This window comes from Seriola lalandi, unplaced genomic scaffold (assembly GCF_002814215.2).
Source record: "Seriola lalandi dorsalis isolate HSWRI2012SDOR001 ecotype SW California unplaced genomic scaffold, Sedor1 jcf7180002054949, whole genome shotgun sequence".
Lineage (NCBI taxonomy): Eukaryota > Metazoa > Chordata > Actinopteri > Carangiformes > Carangidae > Seriola > Seriola lalandi.
Genome location: NW_019525500.1, coordinates 386,436 through 409,906, shown reverse-complemented (window position 1 = coordinate 409,906; position 23,471 = coordinate 386,436). Strand labels below are relative to the sequence as shown.

Sequence of the window (23,471 nt, the reverse complement as noted above, 5' to 3'; positions counted from 1 at the left end):
TTTCTCGTCACATCTTTACTGTCTGTGACATACAACACAGAAAAAAATACCCCCAACATACTTAAAGAGAGTACAAAGACTTAAAAAGAGCAGAAAGCTATGAAAGGCAAGGCAGCATTTAAGGCTCTGGTGGGTCATTACATCCAACTGGATCAAAGTAGTTTAAACAGAATGACCAACTATGTAAGCAATAAGTCGACTAGCGCTTCTTTCCTTAGAGTCTGTTGCAAAGTGTATGTACTGCTTGAATGTGATATCCATTGTACTTTCACACATATTCAAATTATCTTCAACTAAAGTTTTGCCCATGTTTTGCTCAGACACTTTTCCTGTTTCTGTGTTGCTCTCCCTCTCTGTTAGTTTCTTTATATTCAGACATCCACCTTTCTTTGAAGTCGCGTCTTCAGGAGTGTCAATGGCTTGTGCCTCTTTTGTGTGTGTGCATGTGTGTGTGTGTGTGTGTGTGTGTGTGTGTGTGCCTTGAATAGGCAGATAGACATCTGGCTTGTCAAGGTCATTTATTCAACAACCCTGCTCATACACATGGGGCGTGTCACCATGGCAACAAGTCTTGCTCCCTCTCTCCATTAGTCATCTCTGGATACCTCTCTATAGTTATCTCTCTCTCTCTTTCTGTGTCCAGCTGTCTAAGGATTTCAAACCGCTAACATTGCAAATGCATGTGAATGTTGTTTGTGTGTGTCTGGGTTTGTGCCAACACTTACAGTTATGTGCAGTCTTTTTTATAAGAGGAATAGACCAAAATATTGACTTGGCAACAGTGGCCTTTTATTAAAATACACAACAAACAATTAATGTATGAAGATCTCATTGCACTGTGTGAATTTGATCATCCACATGCATTAACAATCATTTTGAGTTTAATTGGTGCACCGGTGTTTAAATTCAATCCTTCTGAGAGTAACCTTCGGGGATCATTTTGAATGAAAGTTAATCCTATATTCCTAGTACAGTTAGTTAGTATAGATGTTTTTTTACTGTAATTCTCGTAGTGATATGAAGCTGATTTGGCACTGATATGTTTACAAAAATGAACGGGTCTTTGAGCAAGAACTTAGGAAACTTAAAGAGCAGCCAAATCCATCACTCAAACAGAAAAAACCCAAGAACAGGGAGAAAACAAGAAAAACAAAATGCAAGAGATAGGAGAGAGACATGTAAGAACAGAGCTTTAGTCAAAAAGGGACAAAGAGAGAGAAAAAAAGATTATTCCTCTGTTTCCCTCTGTGACTTTAGCCAGCTGTGTGGAGTCATGCAGTGATCATGCGGATGACAATTGTCTAAAGTTGGCATACAGGCTCACTGATCAATTATTAAAAACTTTTGTGTGTGTGTGAGAGAGTGAGTGAGTGAGTGAGTGAGTGAGTGAGTGAGTGAGTCTGTTAAAAGCCTGCAGGTTTTAAAAACTCTTAGAGCTTTGTTGGGGTCCACAGCAGGGGTAGTTTGTGTGTTTGTGTATTTGATGGTAGTGCTTACATTTGTCATGTGGTGCATTTGAAGTATGGGTCTTTTGAATATTTGTTTACTTTACAAACATGCACATGTGCATGCACATGCACACGCACAAACACACACACACAGTACTTTGATGTTGAGCCAGTTTTGCCGGATGGTTTGCACAATATGCTAGTTTGGTGCAAAATAAACACCATCTCTGTGCCCTGACGCATGCGCGCATGCACGCACGCGCACACACACACACACACACACACACACACACACACACACATACACAAAGACAACCATCTGTTCTAATAGTGAGTCCAGTTTCCTGCCAAGTTATTATCAGCTGATTGGCAGAAGAGCACACCAAAAAGATGCCAACTCGGTGGAGACAGACGGGACATGCTCTGTCCCACGACATCTCAAATCACAGTTTAGGCACAAAAGAATGAAGCATGACCCACATGTATGGTGACCTGGCACCACAGAAACTGTCATGTCGTAAGAGTCTGTTTTCAGTCTTCACACACCAACCGACAGTTTCCCATCCAGGAATATTCCAGTGAGTTTTGCCTTTAAATTCATCAATTTGGGCTTGACTGAATCCAGTCTGACTTTCTAGAAGGGATGGGAATATAAACACTGGTAGTGATAGAAATGTTTCCTTGATATGAAATTTTGAAACTACAGTATAAGTAAGCTACACTGCACGGCAATGTACTAATAACACGGAAACAAAGCAGTTTCTGACAAATCATATGGCAGTCTTTCATGAAGGGACAGCCCACTTACCAAACTATGCACAGGAGGGTTGAATGAGTTAGCTGAACATACTACATGCTAATGTTGTTGGTATTTTGAAGTTGGATAGTTGAAAGAGAAAAAAGCTTTTTTGGTATCAGTACACAAAGCAACATCTTAATGTTTACAGCATCCTTAAATTTAAAGAAATGTGGGTTAACAAGTTAACAAGAAATAGGTGGTGTGCTTAAAGCCCTGTTTGGCCCTGCAGTGGGTAAGACAGTCTCAAACTGTGCCAGGCTAACGTTACTTAAAGACTAACATGAAACAGATGGGTCATGTATACTGATGACAAAGCACAGGATTCCTGTGCTAGCAAAGATGGGAACTACCAAGAACTAGGTTAATCACCTGAAGCATCACCATCTGATAATATAAGCAGAGTGCAAGCACTCAGTCTCACCAGTAATTAGATCCATCCCCAGGATCAAGAAGCAAAGCTATCAGAGAAACACCCCTGCAACACACAAATGCTGCTGCTTTTTTAATGGTAAAGACATGGTGCTGAAAATTAGGGATTTTCACTGATGATTATAACTGACCAAATATATTTCACACTGTGGGATTTAAAAGGTTTTGTTTGACAGGATTGAAGATTTTCTCGTTTATTTTTATATAATGCATTAATTTAAATAGATATTTAAATGTGGATCATGCACTTCTTGGTCATTTTCAGGTTTTTCCTATGAGGGAATTTTAAGCTCGACAGAGATATTGCCCAGCCCTACTTTCTAATTTTGTTTTTCAAGGGCAACAATGACAAGCTTAATATTTTTAGAGACACATAGCAAAGGACAGGGAAGACTTAATAATTCCAAATTCCACCTTAATTCCTTCTGCAATGGCAGTCAACATTACTGTAATATTGTCATACTTAATCTCTGTCTCCCAAGAATCCTTCTTGGCTTCACTTCTACACACTCAAATCTCACATAAAGTTTTTCTGTGCAAGGAGACACTGACACCAAAGGCTAAGCTGCCATTTCAGTCAGTGCATTTAATGTATTTCACCAGAGCCAGATAGAATACTATTCATCAGTCTACTCTGTGCTCTCTATCTGTTTTATATCTCACTTTTTTTTACCTTTCTGTCCTTGGTTCGTCCTCATTTTTACTTTTTTACCAGTACAACCCTCGAGAGGGCTTTCTTTCCTTCTTTCTTCCTGTCTTCCTTCCTTCCTTCCTTCCTGATACTCCTCTGTCTTGCTGACACTCTCTGACAGTCCAGGACTAATTTGCAGTAGACTAATCTGGCTGGAACACGCTAAACTAATTAACATGGGATGAAGCGGCCTCACTTATCATCTCACCATATGTACATACATCACACACACACGCACACACACGCACACACACACACGCACACAAAATGGATGAGACTTTCCTGGGAGAATAAGAAATAATGGGTACTACTTTGGATAGGAAATGGGGAAGGAGGCCAGATATAAAAGGAAAAGCGGTAGAGATACATGGAATATAGAGGAGCTATTTCTGTGCCATGCTCACCCAAGTCTGCTTCTACTAATATTAACATATGGAACATCGTGGGCTGCGCCCTTGGGCAAAAATACATTTAAAAATATATTAATGCATGTGATTATTCAGCTAGTACTGCCAGAAATGACACACTTTATTCTCCTGCATACAATAAACACTTGCATTTTCTACAGAACTGACTCAGCACAGATTCTAACAATGATGCTGCTTCATAGACAAGTCAGTATTCAACTATGGCAGATTTTTAATAGCAAATAACAAACAATCTTCTTATACTTATTGCAGTCATTTCTTTCACTTGAGCATGCTTGCTGATACCATTTTAGCTGATCTACATTGATCACAGCTCTATTTTCATGGTTTCTATGCTTTACTTGTAATGTTAGCTCTTTATGTTTGTTTGTTGCATTCTTAGTGAGATATTGCCTTCTGAAACAGCATCGTTGCTATGGTTGATTATTACAGGCATGTTTGCAGGACATTGATGTGCTCTTATACTGGTTGGTTAGTTTTTCATACGATATTTGCTAAGATATATAAGATATATTTGCTAAGATATTATGACTTTTGTGTGCAGTGTTTGCTAGTGGCATTGTCATTTAAAAAAGTAATTCATTCAGTCTACATGCCATCACCTCTAATATTCTGAGGCGCAGTAGAGAATTCACACTTGCTCTCAATTTCCCTTCCTTCATTTTTACGAGCACGGTTTGAACTGGCACATTCTCATAAACACATAGATTTACCTCGACACACGTTGCCATTGTCTGGTTCATAACCCGCCTTGCAGCTGCAGCTGCCGATGGGAACCATCCACTCTCCATCTCCGTTACAGTAGAGCTTTATGGGTACGTCCACTTCCTCAGCATTGGAAATGCAGCTTCCTCTGGCAATGACTAATGAGGTGGACTCTGCTCCGGTCAGTGTCTGCACAAAGTGGACTCAGAATTAAGGGTCTATTAACATGTTTAAATGTTTTTGATAACAGCTCTATCAAAGTCTGATGGAAACAGCACCACTGTTTTTAATTACTTAGGGTCCATACCTCTGGGAAATAAGCAAAGTTCTGCACTACGCTGGGGCATTTCTTGTAGAATACTCTGACAGCCAGGAGGGACATGCAAGCACCCAGGTCCTGGAAGGCCAAGTGGAAGCCTTTGCCTTTGGAAAGTGGCCCAAAACTCCGAACTTCTGTGTTCACCTTCATTAGCCTTCCCCCAAAATCAACCTGGGAGAAACTCTCATCTGCTGCAATGGTGTCCACCTGCGAGGGACATAAAGAGAGCGGGGCACACGAAAGACCAAAGAGTGAATAAATGAGCTAATACGTTGTGGTTCTTTTGTCCTTGTTCGTTCTAGAATGGTACATTTTATTTTATTAGATTCACTAATTAATGTTTGATGCTGCTGTACAATACTGGATGAATGCACATGACCACATATGATTTCATTTTATTGTAGTGAAATTGAGTCATAATTTGCTATTTCCCTAAATGAACCCCAATGATGATTATTAAGGTGGCTGCTCTGAGATTTCCAACACTTGAATGGGTGTCTCAGCTTTGGCTGAAAAGAATTACAGGATATTTTTAGGAGAAAAATCAAATATGACAAAGAGAACCAGGAAAAAAAACACATCCAATCTATAAGGTTTAAATTCTAATTGGTGGTGGATGTTAGATATTGAACTTTTGGATTGGTGCAGTGTTTGCTTCTGGATTGCATATTGCTGCTGTCCTGTGAAAATCATACTTTACAATTCAATTTTCAGACAAGCCAATGGTTTAATTTGGCTTACAAAGAAGGAGAACTCTCTCAACCCAAGTTTAGATACTAGTTTTCAGGGGAGAGCGACGGATATAATGAATATGCACCGAATACGAGCCTCAGGCCTGCATTTTCTCCAGAGTAGCAACTGATGAGACTCAGGGTACTGCAGCACATAGCACTGCTTTTTAGCATACCAAAGTCACAAAAAAATCTGAAACTATGCTGAACCCTTGGTATAACATAGCCCAACAGATATTGGTGTCTTTGTGCTGAGTATAACACAGAGATTATAATTAAAATTTCTATGTTAATTTACAGCTTCACAATACTTCCAGGTCTTCATGCTTGGCTCCTCTATTCAAAAGGCTTTTATTTCTGTGTTCATTACCTTCAGAAAAGGCGCATTGGCCCAGTACTCCACCCCTTTGATGCTCTCTGACACTGTCCTGTCGGTCTCCAAGTAGTAGAGGTTGAACGTTTCTTTGCAGGAGCCCAGCACACTGGGGATGGAGGCACAGTCACGTACGGTGAAGCGGATCTCCACATAGATGCGTTGTGCCGCCCGCCGGTCTATGTAAGTCGTGAGGAGCCAGTTGTTCTGGCTGGGCTCAAACACGTTGCACACCTGGTACGTCCTGATTGTGTTGAGGTTCTCATCATAGCCGCTCACCTCTTCCCACTGGGGAATGTGCATGTGTGAAGAAAGGGCAGGGGGTTATGGATGAAAGGGGAGGAAGCAAAGAAAGAGGGGAGAGGGGAGAGGAGAGGCTAAAATGATTAATGGGTTTACCAAGACCTGACACAAATTAAACTTTCTCTTTCCCTTGCACCTATTTTGTCTCTCTCCCCAAGTCACCTCCCTCATTCACTTTTTTTCTTTTCCTCTACCTTGCTCTGTGCTGCACAGGGACACCGATTCATCACAATTAGAGCCACTCATCTCAACAACACACACACACACACACATACATAGAGAGCAGACCATTGTAACCGGCTAGTTGCCAAGCCAGCATTTAAAAACACTAAGGAGTATAGGAAAGAGGTTGAAACACCCTATTCTATTTTATTCAATTCTATGGTATTTAATTCTATTCTATTCATGTGTCTATTGTGGGCTGTTGCGTGCCACACGTCTCAGATCTATCGGAATCCATTCTATTCTGCATCAATAGCGGTTAATTGGTGTCACCTTGCCACTGTAATTAAGACTTTGACAGATTTGTTAATGGAGCACTGTAAAGTGTACTCAAACTGCGTTTCCCAAGGGTGCACACACATACACACGCACCTGCACACACATACAGTACACTTTTGCACATTGTTCTTACTCCATTGGCAGGGAACGATATCCAGCCGAGCTCAGCTGTCGCTGTCCTTGTATCCATCACTGTCTCTGTCAGACAAAAAGAGAGACAGTGAGAGAGAGAGAGAGGGGTGAAAAGAGGGAGCTGCAGGAGAAGGACAGGTGAGTTTAATTAACAGTCAGCTCAGATGCCAACTTTAGTATTGCACAGCGATGCATTTCATTCATATTCAGTACCACTTTACACCTTTTCTTCAATGCTTCTCCCTTTCTTCTTTCCCCACACAGAATGATACAACTAGCCAAAAATAAACCCGGCCTCTGGTTATGCTAATACAGTATAAAAAAACTAATAGACATGGAAAAATATGAAGCAATGACAACAAAGGTAATCCAGTTAGAAATAATGTCATCATTGGGTACCATACCATATCATTAGGTAACACAGTTATTGGTATAACAGTTAGCAACATAAAACCTCTAACAGATAACAGTTAGCAACAGGTTCTGTTAGCAACAGAACGCTTTAGCGACAAAAAATAGTTAACAGAAAGCACTTAGCTACAGATGGTGTTAGCAACAGAAAACAGTTAGCACATAACATTTTAGCAACAAAAAAGAATCAACAGAAAGCAGTTAGCAACAGAAAATAATTACCAGCAGCAATGCCTTAAAGACAGTGACAAGGGTTAATGGTGCATTCAGGCAGTGTTGGCCAAAAGGGAAGAGCAGGATATTATGTAATACATATGTAATAATAATGTAATTACGATTTTGTAATGTTCACGTTAGTCCATGGTAGTTAGCCTAGTGCTAATCTTGTCGTCATATCAGATTAACGGCCTAAATTAGCTACTTTTGTTGTGTTACACATTTGTAGCAGGACATTACCAAGTGAAACAGATGAAAACAAACAGTATATAGCTCCTACAAAATGAGACAAATGGATTGTGTTAGTGGTAATTTTATTTTGAATTCATTGCCATTGGTGATGCATTTGCAGCCATTCTGCGGTCTGTTGTTATCATGTGGGAGATATTGTTGATGTCAGAAAATTCCTGATATCTCAGACTCAGAATTAAGTGCACGGCTGGCGTGAATGGATTTCCTACTTGCCTGCTCATAGTTAGAGTTTACATAATATGCAGTGAATGCAGTATTAACAACAGCATTAACAGTTACTTACAAGAAGCATTTAGCAGCAGCAATTCCCTTAGTTGAGTAACAAACGTGGAAGCAGTGCTTGTAGCATTTCATCCACTGGCAAAAGATTAACCTTTCTTTTTAAGCCATTACAGGTGCCTTCCTGTTACACTGAAACAACTTCCGGGCGCATTGAAAAATACGCGCCAACAGTCAGAAAACATGCACACAGCACTCCGTGCCAGCACAATGAGTGCATATGTATTCAGAAGTCAGTACATTAACACACATAAGCAGCCTATATCACGCTGTGTTAAGAAGAAAGTCTCGCGTGAGCACCAGAAACACAAAGATTCCCCCATGTTTGTTTTTCCCTCCATGTCCCCTTAGGGGACTTTTTTTATCCATAAAAAATTATCCATAAAATGTAGTATATGACTGTATAATTGATATAGTTATGTAAAACTGAACATATTCGATTTTATATATTGCCCACTCCTATATGCACTTACATTACTAAATTTCAAATTGTAGTACCTTACACAACACATCTGACATAAGTAGGCTACTCACATCGCATCATACTTAATGAGTTACTGCCCAACGATGTCAGTTAGCATAAATTAAATAAAATTAAACACAGGTGAAATCAGTCACCAGCAGCAATAGCAATTAAACAGACAACTCTAGCTCTCAGCTGATGTGGGTGCCACTACTCACTTCACGTCCCCACCTCAAACCTATACTATCAGCTGTATAAAGTATGCTATAATAATCTCACATACTTACCTGACACTTTGATTAAATCACAGCTGAGTGACACACTGGCTCATTTCGCTACAACACAAGGCTAATCAAACCCTCTCAGATGGCAAGAAAAGGTGTGTGAAAGCTGAGAAGTATACGACAACTCAACAACAACGCTTCTTGACAGCAAAAGCCCAGATGGCAACCTTCATTGTAAAACATGTCACTTCATATTATAGATCCTATTGTGTTAATGGTGAAATATTGCTTCGTGAGCCGCACTAAAAAACTATTTTCAGCATCTTTCTCTCTGGCATATGCAAAGCCTGACAGGCTGGGAAATTGGAAAATGAGAGATGTTTAATAAGGGAAATAAATTAATTGCATTGATATGTCTGTGCATGTTAATGGTAGTACAGTACAGTATGAGTGGAAGGAAAACCACATGCTATCAAAATTTTGGGATAGTAGCATTATGGAAAACATTTTTCATTACTGCTAGTAGTAGACATGGTGCAAACATTCAATCAGATAAAAATCTTAAATGTGCATGAAATGCTATTTCCCCTATGACTACAGCTTGTTAAATGAAATATTTGTCCACTACCTTGTCATGCAAATTGAGTTGATTTAAGACAACCGTATTCAGACACTAAAAACTGCTCAGTACTGCATCAATGAGAAAGAATTCAAGCAAAAATTGTGTTTTGAACCACACCAAGAGCTAGAAATATATGATTTCCCCTTTTTTGTTTCAGGTTTGTGTGTCTAACATGAACTCCTGCGCAATTCTGCAGCAGGAAATGTTGCATGTCCTTTTAATGTGCTTTTTATAGCCAGCGTTTTGCCAAAGCAGGTTTTTTAGTTCCACTGTGTTGTTTGTGAGTGAGCTAAACTGCTGTATGCAAAATTAAAAGCAACACAATGCGGTGAGCGGACACGCTGAGACACTCAAGCCGACATAAGTTAGTTGGCATGCTGACACCACAGACCTTAACATAGAGCCCTTTGTAATGAAACATGGTGAGAAGGTTCGACGACATCACACCATGAGGCAGCCGCAGGCAAACAACCCCCCTCCTTGATTCTTGACATGCTCTCCTCCTCCTGCACTCTTTCATTCTGTCACCCTGCCTCTCATTATCTGCTCTCCTCCTCGCACCCTCCCCACCTTCATCCTCTCCTTCACTCTACCTCTCTGTCTTTTATCCCCCCCCCTCTACCTTGGGTGCTTCTTTTTTTGTCAGTGAGCTAGCCTAATTACAGCAGAACCCAGTTTTTCAGCTCTCCCTTGGGAATGAAGGTCGTTTGGGAAAATGAAATGCTTGTCATGCAAAAATGTAGTCGACTATCAAAATCTTGGACCACAGCTTATTCAAACGGAGACAATCGTCAAATTTGTAGCTTTGGTGCGTTTAGTGGCATGTTGTCAAAAAAGATTTTCGAAAGCCGATCCACAGCAGAATATGGACCCAGTTTATTTCTACCTTGCATATTTTTCCTGTTCAGAAGGCTTTGAAGTTTGGGTAAAAAAGAGGCAAAGAAGAAAAAATGGTAATAAATCCACACACAGCGTTGACAGAGGAGATGTTGGAATAGCTCATGTAGTCTCACATGCTACCTCCCAGCAAAGTCTTGCAAGAAGGGATTTGATCCAGGGCTTTGCTTAAAAAATATATAACAATGGCTGTGCACTGTCATACTCTCCTGTACCACCATCGTTCTTCTTCAACACAGGGTGTTAAAGGCACACTCTCCAGCAATTTTAGCATACAATATACAAACTTGGCTGGTAATTTTTATTTACTGAAAATTGATTGCACAATCATACCCAGGAACTCTGGAGAGACCTCAGTGATTCATCATTTTGTGTTATTACATCCCAAGCACATCTTAAGCATTATGATCAACTGCAGGGAGAGTAATGTTGCTGTAAACATTAAAAATTATGAAGCCAAAAATTTTTTTTTTTAGTTTATATTGAATAAATATGAATAAACTTAAAAAAGAAATTCCACCAAGAAGTTTTTTTTTTAAATTTAATCAAATTTAATACAGCTGCAACTAACGATAATCTATTAATTTGCAGAGTATTGTCTCGATTATCAATTAATTCTTTAGTCTATCAAATGCAAGAAAATAGTGAAACTGCTTATTTTTTAAACCAGCTGTCACAAAAAGTGCCATACAGGATAAAGAAAAGCATTTTAGAAGCTGAAACCTGCAAATGTTTGGCTTCTTTGGGCTGAAAAATTACTGAAACAAGAAATTGAAAATATCCACACAATAATTCTTTTTTTTTTTTTTGGTTCATATCAGCTAACATACATCCTCAGTTTAAAGGGGAAGAAGTCAAATCAGAACAAAACCAATCTCAGTGTATCTGAGGGTGTACGCTGGGTTTATCCACCCATCAGTCTAATTAACAGTACACAGCACACACCTCTCTGTGCATAATAGGGTATACTCTCCGATCAGCCTAATTACTTTTGACATATTGGAGGCTGTGATCGCAGTGTGCCCACCTCCCCCGCAGTGGCGCACCCCCTCAACCAGTGCAACACCACTGAACGAAACCAAAGCTGTTTTATGGCCGAGGAAACAGCAGGTAAATCTGTGCGATATTGTAGCAGTCAAAGAGGCTGTTAAAGCCTTGTTGTAGCCCAGGAGGGAGAAATAAAAGCATTTCCATCACAGATGCTGAATTAGAAGTAGAATTAGAAGTTAGGAGTTTCGATGCCTCCTTCTGTTTTTCCCTCTCTTGATGAGTGTGTGTGTCTATGCGTGTGTGATGTGTAAGTACCAGTGGTCAATCATCTTATGCTAGTTAGCCTAGAGTGTTTTAACCAGATTAGTCAAAGACCGCAAATTAGTAATGTTTTTATGCCTGTGAATGTGTGTGTGTGTGTGTGTGTGTGTGTGTGTGTGTGGTATACACTGAATTTGCTTACACCTCTGGGAGAAGAAAAGAAAATGTGCCTCGGGGCATCATACTAGCGGTAAGGAAGTGCACCAAAATAACACACAGACATGCACATACACACCAAGCCAAACACACACTAAAAGCCCTCCTGGAGTGAGAGACGTCATACCGCCTGCAGAGACAGTTGTTGACCAATCAGGCGTTGGAGTGGAATGACACAGCATCACGGAAGGGCAACTCAACACACACACATTCACACGCAGATGTGTATTTGCACAAATCAAATATACGTAGGCTATACAGATACATATGTACACTCATACACACACACAAACTCTGCAGGACTCACGCAGAGAAGCTTTTCTTTTAATCCAACCTCATATGCCCCCAAACTCAATTATGCAGACAATTATCAGGCAGGGCAAACTGCTCTGAAAATCTGAAAAAGAAAAAAAACTCTTCCACACATGAAGCCTGGGTGAACATTTACTTCTCCACAAGAAACTATGTAATTAAACTGAAACACTCAATAGCTTGTATTGAAGAAAAGAATGAAAGCGGGTATTTCTGCAGTTAGTGGTGGAGGAAGTATTCAGATCTTTTATGTAAATAAAAGTAGCGATACTGCACTATAGAAATACTCAATGAAAAGTAAACATCATGCACTAGAAATTTAACTTAACTGAAAGAACAGAAGTATTACCAGTAAAATATATTTTAAGTATGAAAAGTACATTTTGTGCAGAATGGCTCCTTTTGTGTTGTATTATTATACATATTATATCATGATTATTGATACATGCAACTGGTCAGGATGGGACAAATAGTGAACTGAATATTTTGGGGCTATGGACTGTTGGTGCGTCAAAATAAAACATCTAGATACATCACCTTGAACTGGAGAACTGTTTTCTGACATTTTATGTATCAAACAATCAATACATTCATCAATAATAATAATCTCAAGTAGTTGCAGTCTAGTTTAATCTCTAACAAGGTTTATTATATCATATTAGATTATATTTTTGTATTTTTCATGTTTTAGTTTGTTTTTTTGTTTTCCTTCAATTTTAAATCTGACTCTGAAAAGTAACAAGTAACTACAGTTGTCAGATAAATATAGTGGAGTAACAAGCACATTATTTTCCTCTGAAATGTAGTGGAAAAGTAGAAATTAGTATCAAAAGAACAAACGTTTTTACTGTACAGTGCTTGAGTAAATGCATAGTTACATTTCACAGCTGTACTTAGTGTTAACAAGTTTTAGCTCCTGTCAGACCCACAGGAGCTCTAGCAGACTCAGTACTATACTCTGGTGTCTCAAAACTGCTCTTATCTACACACAGTCCCCTTCAGCCACACTTGGCTGCATATAAAGTGAATACACAGCCTGCAAAGTCTCCCCAAGTAATTTCCACATTCAACATCAGTCTGAAGTACTGGCTAATGGGATGACCCTGTTGTCTCAAAAGAGTGTGCTCAGCAGTTCAAAAACACATTGCATCAGCAAAAAACACACATAACTATACAACAACAGTGGATTTACACGAGGAGCTCCAGATGTTGGGGACAAAATTGCACTTCTTTCACAACAGCATGCCACCATCATGTCATAAATTAAAGAGAGTATTTGGTTTTGAGGCATTTTTTCTTTTTTACCCACTTATCCAGAGTGGAACAAACACATTTATACTGTGATAGATTTATACTGTGCATTACCCTCAAATTACTCCATTACTGGATGTCTGTGGGATCAGGAGCAAGTTCACTAAGCTAACGAAGCTAATGAAATACACCTACTCCACTGTGATAATGTATAGCGAGTCTAATTAATCGTCATGTTGTTATTTACATACTTAGTGTTGTTTATTTCTTTGTTAAAGAAATTTGATAGAATCAAACATCTGATTAAGGTCCTGCCTTCATGCAACACCCATAGTGATCCTGTAACTGCTGTAACTTAAATGTTCAATTTTTGATCTGATATACTGTACATCCATCACTAAGCTGAGACAGACACTGTTTGTCTTACCTGTAAAACTCAAGGTATTGATGTGCATGTCTAAAAAAGATACTACAAAAGCACTTCTTTAAAGGAGCACTGCAGCAATTTAGTATTACACCACAATAAAGTTAAGAGACTCACAGGATTGGCGAAAAAAAATGGAAGCCACATTGGTTGATTATCCAGAGTGTTTCAGTTCCTAGTAGAGGTGAAGCTCTGAAACCAATGGTTCCAACAGTACCCACAATGCAAAGTGTTTTGCATTATGGCACACTGTTTTAAATTTGTGCCTTAAATTGGTTGTATCCAAGCCAAGCTAACTCTGATAACATAAGACTTAAAGCAATGATGCTGTTGCAAAGTACTCCCCATTACTCATTAACTGATGCCCCTTTAAAACCTGTCTTATTTGATGAATTTCCATCATTATGGCATGCAGCAGACATTTATACCAGATGCTCTGATGTAGGTTTAACTTAATTATAAAATAATGTTGTAGAAATTGTTTCTAAAAATCAATAAATCAATGTTCAACTAACTAGTGTGTTTGTTACATTATTGCTATGACCTAGCTGTGAAATCAGTTATCTTAACATTAGTTTGTTATTTGCATCATCTACTATATTTTCTCATGACTAGTCCATTAAATGTAGGACCATATATCAAAGCCAAGACTTTGGCCTCTGCTGACAACATCTGTAAAAACCACAGAATCAGTATTACAATTGTCAGTCCCTCATACTCTGTTAACTTCTGCAATACTGGTATTAATTTCCTTCTTGACTTCTGCTCTGTGTGCTGCACAAAATAAATTAAACACATGGGGTGCTTGGTCCTAGTGTATTAATAGCTCAGCTCTGTTCATTTGCTTTCACACATTGTAGGGACTTCAGTACTTGGGCATGCCACCGTATGCATTAGTTTTGGGAAAGATCTATCTGCAGCCTGACAGTATTTGTGTATGTTGAACACAAAAGACACTAAGTTTTTGGACAAATAAAGACATTCAAATATAGTCACCCAAATTGATTTCATATTCTACAGTTCTTCTTCTGCATATATCTGATTGACTGTCTTGAATCTTACTGCTTCCTTCCCTTTAAACAAGAGGTGATACTTTTTTCACTGTGTGTGTGTGTGTGTGTTTGTGTCTTGATGATAAATCTTGATGATAAAATATGACGATGTCAAAGTTCCACTTTAGAGTTCTGAATTGCTCTTTGTGGATTTTAGTTTTTGCTCTCCAACTCCTAGCAGCTAAATTAGGTGCAGTGCCTCTTAAAGTATTTTTGGTCTCAGCTACTGTCAGCTCCGCTCTTATTTATGCACATTTAAACTCATTTTATCAAGAGAGGTAATTCTAACCCCCGCTCAAACATGAACACAGTTCATCCAGAACAGAGCAGTTCAGGTGACAATATGCAATACATTAAGATTTAACCTCCTAAGACCCGAGCTCTATTCTTTGCTATATAGGCTGATTGGGACCTGAGAAAAATGATGTCCACATATGAGGACATTAGTTTTAAATTTCGATTACTGAGTGGCAGTATAATATCCTCATATGTGGTCACCAGACCCTTGTTGAGAAAAAGTTAGTATTGTGGGCAAGAGAACCCAAAATGTGAGGTCCACATATGTGGACGCCAGGTCCTAGGAGGTTAAGATAAAACCGGCAAAAATTTATTTGAAGAAAGTTCTTTAATAACCTTCAACGAGGAAAACATCAGAAAGCTAAAGAGTATTCTGATTGAGCTTGATTTTTAACTGTTGTTGAATTATTCATATGATATAAGTGGACCTTCTGCATTAGATGACCTTGTTAAATATCACTGCTCATTTTATCATAAATCAGTGAGTGCTGTGTTCTTAATAACAAACACCTGTTTTACATCTAGCCTAATCATATCATTTTGTAATCATGTTTTTTTTTTGTCGATTTGTAATCAAATGAAGTTATGACACCTTGTGCCAGGGGAATCTTAACTATTTATTACCAACAAACAAGTTGGGCACATGTTGGATGCAGTCACATATTTATGAACCATGATGCCTGTGGCTGCAGATTATAACGGGTTGGCCTCATACAAAGTTCAATGTAGATAATGGCTATTGATTTTATAGAACTTTCGCAGTTAATTAATATAAGTGAGTAGTAATGTGATATTTACCTCTGCAGTAAGTACCCTGAATGCCTCACAGTTACCCCCCCCCCCCCCGGGGCTGAAAATTCTTTTTCAGGCCAAGTCATACTCCCAATCTACAATTTATAGAAGCTACAGAGGAGGCTCCCACATCAGGGCGAGTAATATGGGAGAGGGTGCTGTGCCGCCTTTTTAGAGCAGCCGCTTTTTCGCTGCCATGCAGTCACTTCCCATAAGTTTTCATGTAAACAAAAGAAGCTGAGAAAAAGGCAGACACTGTGTACACACCCTTAGCCCTCAACGCCTGCTGAACAAGTAGATTTCAGCACGACCCCACGTTAACCATTGCTGCTGTTCTCTAATGCAGCCACTCTGTTTTATTGACCTCTGAAACATCAGAGCCTTCCCTCAGTAAAAGCACATCCATGCAAGCTAACTTGAATCACCTGCTAGCACAATTCCTGTCCAGTTACGCCAGCGACAGAGCTGACCTCCCTGGCGCCCTAAGCAAAATTCTGCAATGGGGCCAGCTGGCTTTCTGATTTGACCCATGTAAACCATTTTAAATATAAAGCACTATTTATACCAAGGCTTGGCTGAATACTTAATGGTTATTATTTACTGAGAGATGTGCTTCCATATTACCCAGTATGCCCAGCCAACTAACATTTTTAATTCAATATTTAATAAATGGTCAATGTCAATCCATTGCTTTCTTGCATTGTTCCAGAGTTGTAAATAAACTTTGACAGAGTCATTGTCTCATTAAAATAATATGCATTATATTGTCTGGACTCTCTGGAGTGGTCCCCACAGAGGTTCTGCTGGAAGGCACGCATGTTCTTTGGTGCACGCGCATATGAATGCTGTTCACGTGCAACAGGATTATCCTTCCAGAGCTGCGGTTTGTAAACACTGTTGCCTGTTGGCGTTTATCAATATAAATAGTTGTATTTCACTTCGACATTTGTCGGGCGCAAAGTCACAGACAAGCCCTGGAAGTAGCTAGTTAGCAAGACACAGACACATCTAGAGACCAGCGAAGTTAGAGACAGACATATGTGCTGCAAGCTAGCACCTAGCGTTAGCCTACAGACATCAGACTTAGGGGAGCGAACACAAATCCCCCCTCATGGTGTTTTTTCTCTTTCGTTACCAGCTAGGGATAGCTCCTCTTCATCCTCTCATCAAAGTTGTAAGCAAACGTTGACACCAGCTTTGCCGCTTTGACAAGGGGGAGCTTTCATACGTTGCCCTTGTCAACTTGCGCAGTGAGCAGTATGGCCGCCCGGTTCGGCGTAACAACCCTTCAACTGGCTTCTTCTTCCCCTTGGATCTGTAGTCCAATGGATCGATACCGATCTGATACATGGCCTCCCTGGAATCCAATTGACGGAGACTTCAATCCCTCTGGTATTGGTGAGTTGTTGTGTATTTGTGACATGTTGTATGATATATGAAGGTGATCTGTGAAATATATTGTGGTCATGTGATATTTATTGTCAGTGTTGTTGGAACTGTGCTGTTACATTTCGTTCTTACATATGTTAAACTGAACTGAACTAATTTGAATGGGTTAAATTAAAGCTGCCCTAATCAAATTTTGTACAAATGATTATGTGAAATGTTAAAACAGTTGCATCACATAGAATTATTACCTGACTCTGCAGTTCCCCACATATCTAAAGCATCTTTCAGCTGATCCGTCCACAACTTTACAGTTTAGGTTTACTCCCACCGTTAAAAGTAAAGTTACTATCAGACTTATTTTGGTCATGTGGACAGAAACAAGGGTCCAAATAAAAGCTAATGTTGCTCCATCTCTGCTTGATGTGTAAATAAGTAATGTTTGTGAATATATTTGCCATAACATCTCTTTAAGTTAATAAATATTTCTGTGTTATTTATACCTCGTTCTGCTTCCTCCAAGTGGCCAAAAAATAATAATCAACCAAATTTAAAACCAACTCTGAGCACCAGCAGCTAGCAAAAACAAATGATTACTCAACAACAGGTGGTAAATAGATCATTTATGAGCTAAATGGATTTCAGATTTCATCCATTCATCAGAGGGAAACACGTGGTAGACGTTATCAGGCCAAGTGTGCCCAAAAAGCAGCAACTTCTTTAGGATCAGACGTGTGCACAAGTGTAACCAGTGCCTTGAGGTATCAGGTTGTTTTTTCCAATGGCTGACATGTAGCTGTTGTTGTGAATGGAAGCTGGGAGAGGCACAGGGCCGCTGTGTTAAAAAGAACAACCAAGCTGTCACACATGAGCACTTATCTGTGTCACAGTTTCTTACTGAACAAGCATCCCACAAAAAAACACACACGCAGACACACACTCAGTCTCAGACTTTCTGGTCCCTGTCTTTGTTTCTTACTCTACCTTTTCCTGTGTGCCTCTCTCTCACCCTCTGATTTGTCACTTCTCCTCTCATTCCCCTCGCATCTGTCGTTAACAGCCTTGACCTAGAAAATTTGTGGTGTCATGATTTCACTTGATGAAAGAGGACGTGTTCGTCACTATCGGAAAAAAAAAACAACACATCATCACTGTCCTACAGAAACCCTCTATCTCAGCTTTTCAGAAACTGTAAAGGGCCTGTTAAATCCCTTCTTGATACCTACACATTTTGACAATTTACAGCTTTCTCCATAATTTGTGTTGTTGCCAAAAAAAAAAATGAAAGAAAGAAAAAAGTCAGGGTTGAGAAATGCTGGTATACAGCTCCTGTAATGTTGGATTTCTTTACAATAGTACAGTTTGATGACTATGCCACTAAGACATTATATGTTGGATAACTCAATCCAGCACAGTAAAGCAGGGCTGACCTGTCAAAACAATATATCGTTTTTAAAAAAGCAGTGCAGGTTTGTGGCTTTAACACACAGAAGATGTATTGTGGTTCTCCACAATATGATTGCTTGTCACAGCAGAGGCTTGTCACTATAAATATAACGGCAACATATTGAGTTTTTAGACAACAGGGTGTGCTAGTCACTGTAAAATAAATAAATAAATAACTTATTGTCTTTTAGAAAATAGGAACAGCACAACAATAAAACAAGAACATATTGGGTTCTTATTTTTAGAACTGAGCCCCGATGAAGCCTGTCTTTCTCTCTCTCTCTGGATGAAAAGTTAACATGAAACTGCCACTACCACAAAAAGAAACGTGCACACACATGCACAGACACATACACACATGTAAATGCTCGCTCAGAGACAAGCGCCCTGTGAAGCATCCAGTCTGTCACTGTGGCAGAATCCTTTGTGCCTTTGTGACTAAACACAAGGGGAACATGCCTCTAACTGACATGCTCTGTTTTTAAGGAGAGCGACGCCTGTAGACGCCACATTAGACATCATCACATGTGGGATCATTTGTTGAAGTGGATGCTGAGTGCGCTGATAGGGTGGGTAATTCACAGGGCTACATGAGTGGGCACGGGTGAGGGTGATATAGCTTCTGTGGCACAAATTAAAGTTAATGTGTTCACTGTGAAACATATGGTGAATGGGACGAGGAACCGTCCTCTTTTGATAAATGGGAATATAAAGGAATCAAATGTTAATCCAGGGAAAACATATGATGGGGCTTCAGGTGGATTATAATGTCTATACTTTGTTTGCAAGCTTCTATGTGAATGAAGACTTAACAGAATAGTCAGAAGGTCTGTGTATTAAGTATGATGTTAGACACTTTTAGCTTAGTTTTGTGTAAAAATAAATGGACAAATTAGTTTGTGGTAGTTAGTTAATTAGTTAGTGCAAGTACTGATGTAGTTCAGTGCCCAAACTTTTGCAGACAACTGTAGCACTTCACTTACTTTCTCTGCATGTTGTCGAGACCTGAGCGTAGTTTAATTCTTCTGTTTCCTTCTTTTTTACATGTAACCGAAGCGATTGTGTATTGGGCTGAGTGCTGCCAAAACATGGGTGACCTACACGCAGAACTGTGCCTGAACACATCCATGTGCTGCTCTCACTACGTTGGATGTGATTCATACAGATATACATAGATTTGTAAATGATTTGAAATGATGGAACACAGCAGTGCATATCTGGAGGCTCAGTGTATGAAAGCCAAGTGAGACGGAAACAGCTGATGAATTGATACTAGGAGACCATTTTATCACTGCTGAAGCTCGTAGGTTAATGTTTTATCTACAGAATAATACTTGACTCCTAACTCTGACAGTTCACTGTAGTAATGATTAACACACTCTTCTTCATGTGTAAGGGTTCAGTTTAAGCCACTCAGGCTGAGATATCCTGACTTTTAGAAATGCTGTGTTTCCATTTACCTCCGAAGTCGGATGTTGGAGCTGGGAATGACATCACACCTGAGGTCCCCGCATTACAGTAACAAGCTGCTTGCTTGCCGTTGATACTGTCAGCAATACCAGTTGATAACAAAGCATCACATAGTATTTTGCACATGCAGATAGTACTTGTTGTACGACTGATTTAATGAGACACAAATAGGAGAGATGTGCTAATAAACAGTATATTACTAAAGCTTTCTCAGAGCAGCCATCTTGGATATCGGAAATCTGATTTCAGGAGGCGTTCTAGTTTAAATTTATAAATTTCATCGTTTATATTTATATCTATATCCATAGTGGAGTTTTATATTAACCAAGCTCAAATTCATTGAAAATCAGTCAAAGTATGAGGCTACACCACAAGTTTTCTTTTTTTTAGTCATTAGTCAAAAGAGGTTGCCAGTGTTTTCTTATTTTCCATGTAAACACCTCTAGAACAATGGGTAAGGAATTTCAGATCTTCATAATTTTTGATTTTCTATAGGCCTAGTATTCCTATGATTTTCAATATGAATAAGATGTCTGATTATGTGACTGATGAGCTGTATGGTCCAGAAATGGCTCAAAAACTACAAGGAGTTTTATCAAATGCTTGGTATCATTGGATTCAAAACAACTTCAATTTCAATAATATTTATCCAGTCTAAATCTGATCTTTATCATGTCAAATGAATGTTACACTTATTTTTGATTGATATTTTTCACGTCTTTAAAAGAAACTTGTCTACCAATTAAGGCATGATAAATATGTGAAAACATTGTCATGTGTAGCTGCATGTCCTGATAGTTACCACAGCAAACTTTGTGTTTCCACCTCTAATAGAAAAAATGATGTGGGGTTTTTCCTTAACATACACCATATACTTATAAATGGGTTAACTTCATTATGAAACCAATAGCAGTGTAGTGTAAAACTTTTAGTCTCCAAGCCAAAGACAAGTATAACATATAAAATCTGTGCTCCCCTTTCAGAAAGTAACACTGATCTGTGACTGTTTGCCTGGTAGTGACATTGTAAGAATGGTTTATCTTCACCAGACTTGGACTTGCAATATGTTTCTAATTCAGTAATGCATTTCAAGTGAATTTGATCTTAGATTAGTTTGATAAATCTGGCAATCTACTCAACTTTTAATATGACATCGAGAGTACCCTGTAAATGAGATGACAACTTCAGCTGTCATAAAACTCACAGACTCACAAAAGTACATGGCAAAATCCAGTAGGGCTTTAAGGGTATCAAGAGATTTCCAATGTTTTTACTGTGTGTGTCTCAGAGCTGCCAGTCAGAAATGAAAGATGAGTGGGACACCAAATCATACGAGGCAGCACTGTGAGCTTCACATTGACGCATTACAGCTCCAAACGCCAACACTTTATCTCCAAGCCCATACATCAAAGCCTCAATCCCCCACATTTTCATCAAATCAATCTTAAATAAATTTACTTCCATTTTATATTTCTTTTGCATTTTAACATATAAACTGACAATAATTAAGAATCCCACAGAAGACAAAAATCAATCAAAATGGGGCATTAAAATTATTTTAGATGTGACTAGCGATCAGAAAAAGCCTGATAGAAAGAGCTCAGTAGCTGAATAGACCTCATCTGAAAGGAAATGGGCCACAGTGTGTATTGTGTGTCTAAGTACATCTACACTGCATCTCAAATGGTGACAAGCTTATCTTATTCACAAAGAATACACCCACAGGAGCATTACAGCTTCTTAAGTTTATATAAGTGCATGGAGAAGGCAATACGGAGACTGAAAAATAAGTAGTGAAAAACACTCATCTCCACCTATTTGAGACTGCATCAAGCCAAAATTTTCAGTTGAGCTTACAATTATATATACAGTATATATATATATATATAATTTCATTATACAATTATTCTGCCACCAAGTTCTTCAAATAACAAATTTTTAAACATTACATTTAGCCAAATAATACATAAAAAAAAAACTATAGCACTTCAACCAGTGATTATATCTATTTTATATTTATATAATATTTTAAATTACCATTTATCTATTATTATTATTATTAACTATTTTGGCTGATTATTTTCTTAATCAATCATTAGGTCAGAAAATAGTATAACAGAAAAAAAAATTCAAAGTGCTTGTTTTGTCCAAACCCCAAAGATATTATTTTTTATTATCATCAAAGGCACATTTTTAATTCAATTTCTGTCAGTTGACTTAATCAACCATATGCATGCATACATGGCATTTATTTTAAACAACATACAATGATGTCACTAAGATGAAAATACCTTTTTATGTTTTATGCCACACTATAGCAGAGCATTGTTGCACTTACAAAGCTGTAATAGATTTTTTTTGCATCATTGAATTTATTTGACTCTTGCCCTACCATGCATACCCATTTAACAAAAGCAAGAATACAATTGTGATGCAAATTTAATTATTACTAAAGCATCTTCTTTACTACATTGTGAAAGCACGAGTATAGGTCGTTCATATATCTTAATAAAGGGAGGGTTTGTGCAACTTATATATCATCAGCATCCTCTGACATCCTGACTCCAACTTAAAATACACAGCCAACACTAAAAACTTAAATTGTTTTTTTTAAGCGTCATCGCCTTTTGGATTGTCAGGTTACATTGAAAAGTGGTTTGTGAGTAAAGGTAATCCATCTGTCTGTCGAACAGAGAGAGAGACAGAGTTGTGTTAATAATGATCTTTTCATTATTGGTATGTCCACTGATATTCTTTATAATTCTTGTTGTCAAAAAGTCCTATGAAAAATGAAAGCAATAATTAACTGATTCTTCTGACAAGTGTTGTTTGTGAAGCCAAAACCTCATACTGCATATCTTATTCCTCTGTGCATTAGGTCTCAACAAATTAATGAGCCACCTCATTGCACTGGAGGGTCTTTCATTACCATGAACAGGGGAGCTGTAGTTTATTTTGAGTCAATCCAATATAAACCACCCTGCTACAAATACTAAAGCACCACATGTATTAATCCACAGCTGAAAAAAGCAACATTTTTTTTTTTTTTTTAATGTGACCTGTCTTAAATCCCATCTGGTTGTTGTTGATTATGGTTAGCCTGCAAATGTTTCAAAATAAAAGCCCTGTCAAGAAATTGAGGGTGTCTGTCTACTGAAATGCTAGAGGGTTCTTAATTTGAAACAGTTAGAGGTAGAGTTGAGTTTGCATGAACAACATATTGTTTTATTAGAAATAAAAGCCTGCCTCTAAGCTCTGTTATCTTCTGCATTTCAGGTAAATAAAGGCCCTCGCCACTATCTGAGCAAATATGGAAATATATTGGCAGCCTTATCTTTAAGAGTTGATTAA

At 38.5% G+C, this 23,471-nt stretch overlaps 1 protein-coding gene across 1 annotated transcript in view; it reads right to left on the bottom strand.

Moving 5' to 3' along the window:
- LOC111645393 (ephrin type-B receptor 1-like) overlaps positions 1-23,471 on the bottom strand; it is an 83,021-nt gene that overhangs the window by 45,083 nt on the left and 14,467 nt on the right. Inside the window, exons 2-5 of the mRNA XM_023394605.2 lie at positions 6,861-6,925; positions 5,921-6,211; positions 4,808-5,026; positions 4,509-4,689 (exon numbers count right to left, since the gene is read on the bottom strand). Coding sequence (XP_023250373.2) covers positions 4,509-4,689; positions 4,808-5,026; positions 5,921-6,211; positions 6,861-6,925 — 756 coding nt within the window. The remainder of the gene's footprint in view (positions 1-4,508; positions 4,690-4,807; positions 5,027-5,920; positions 6,212-6,860; positions 6,926-23,471) is intronic.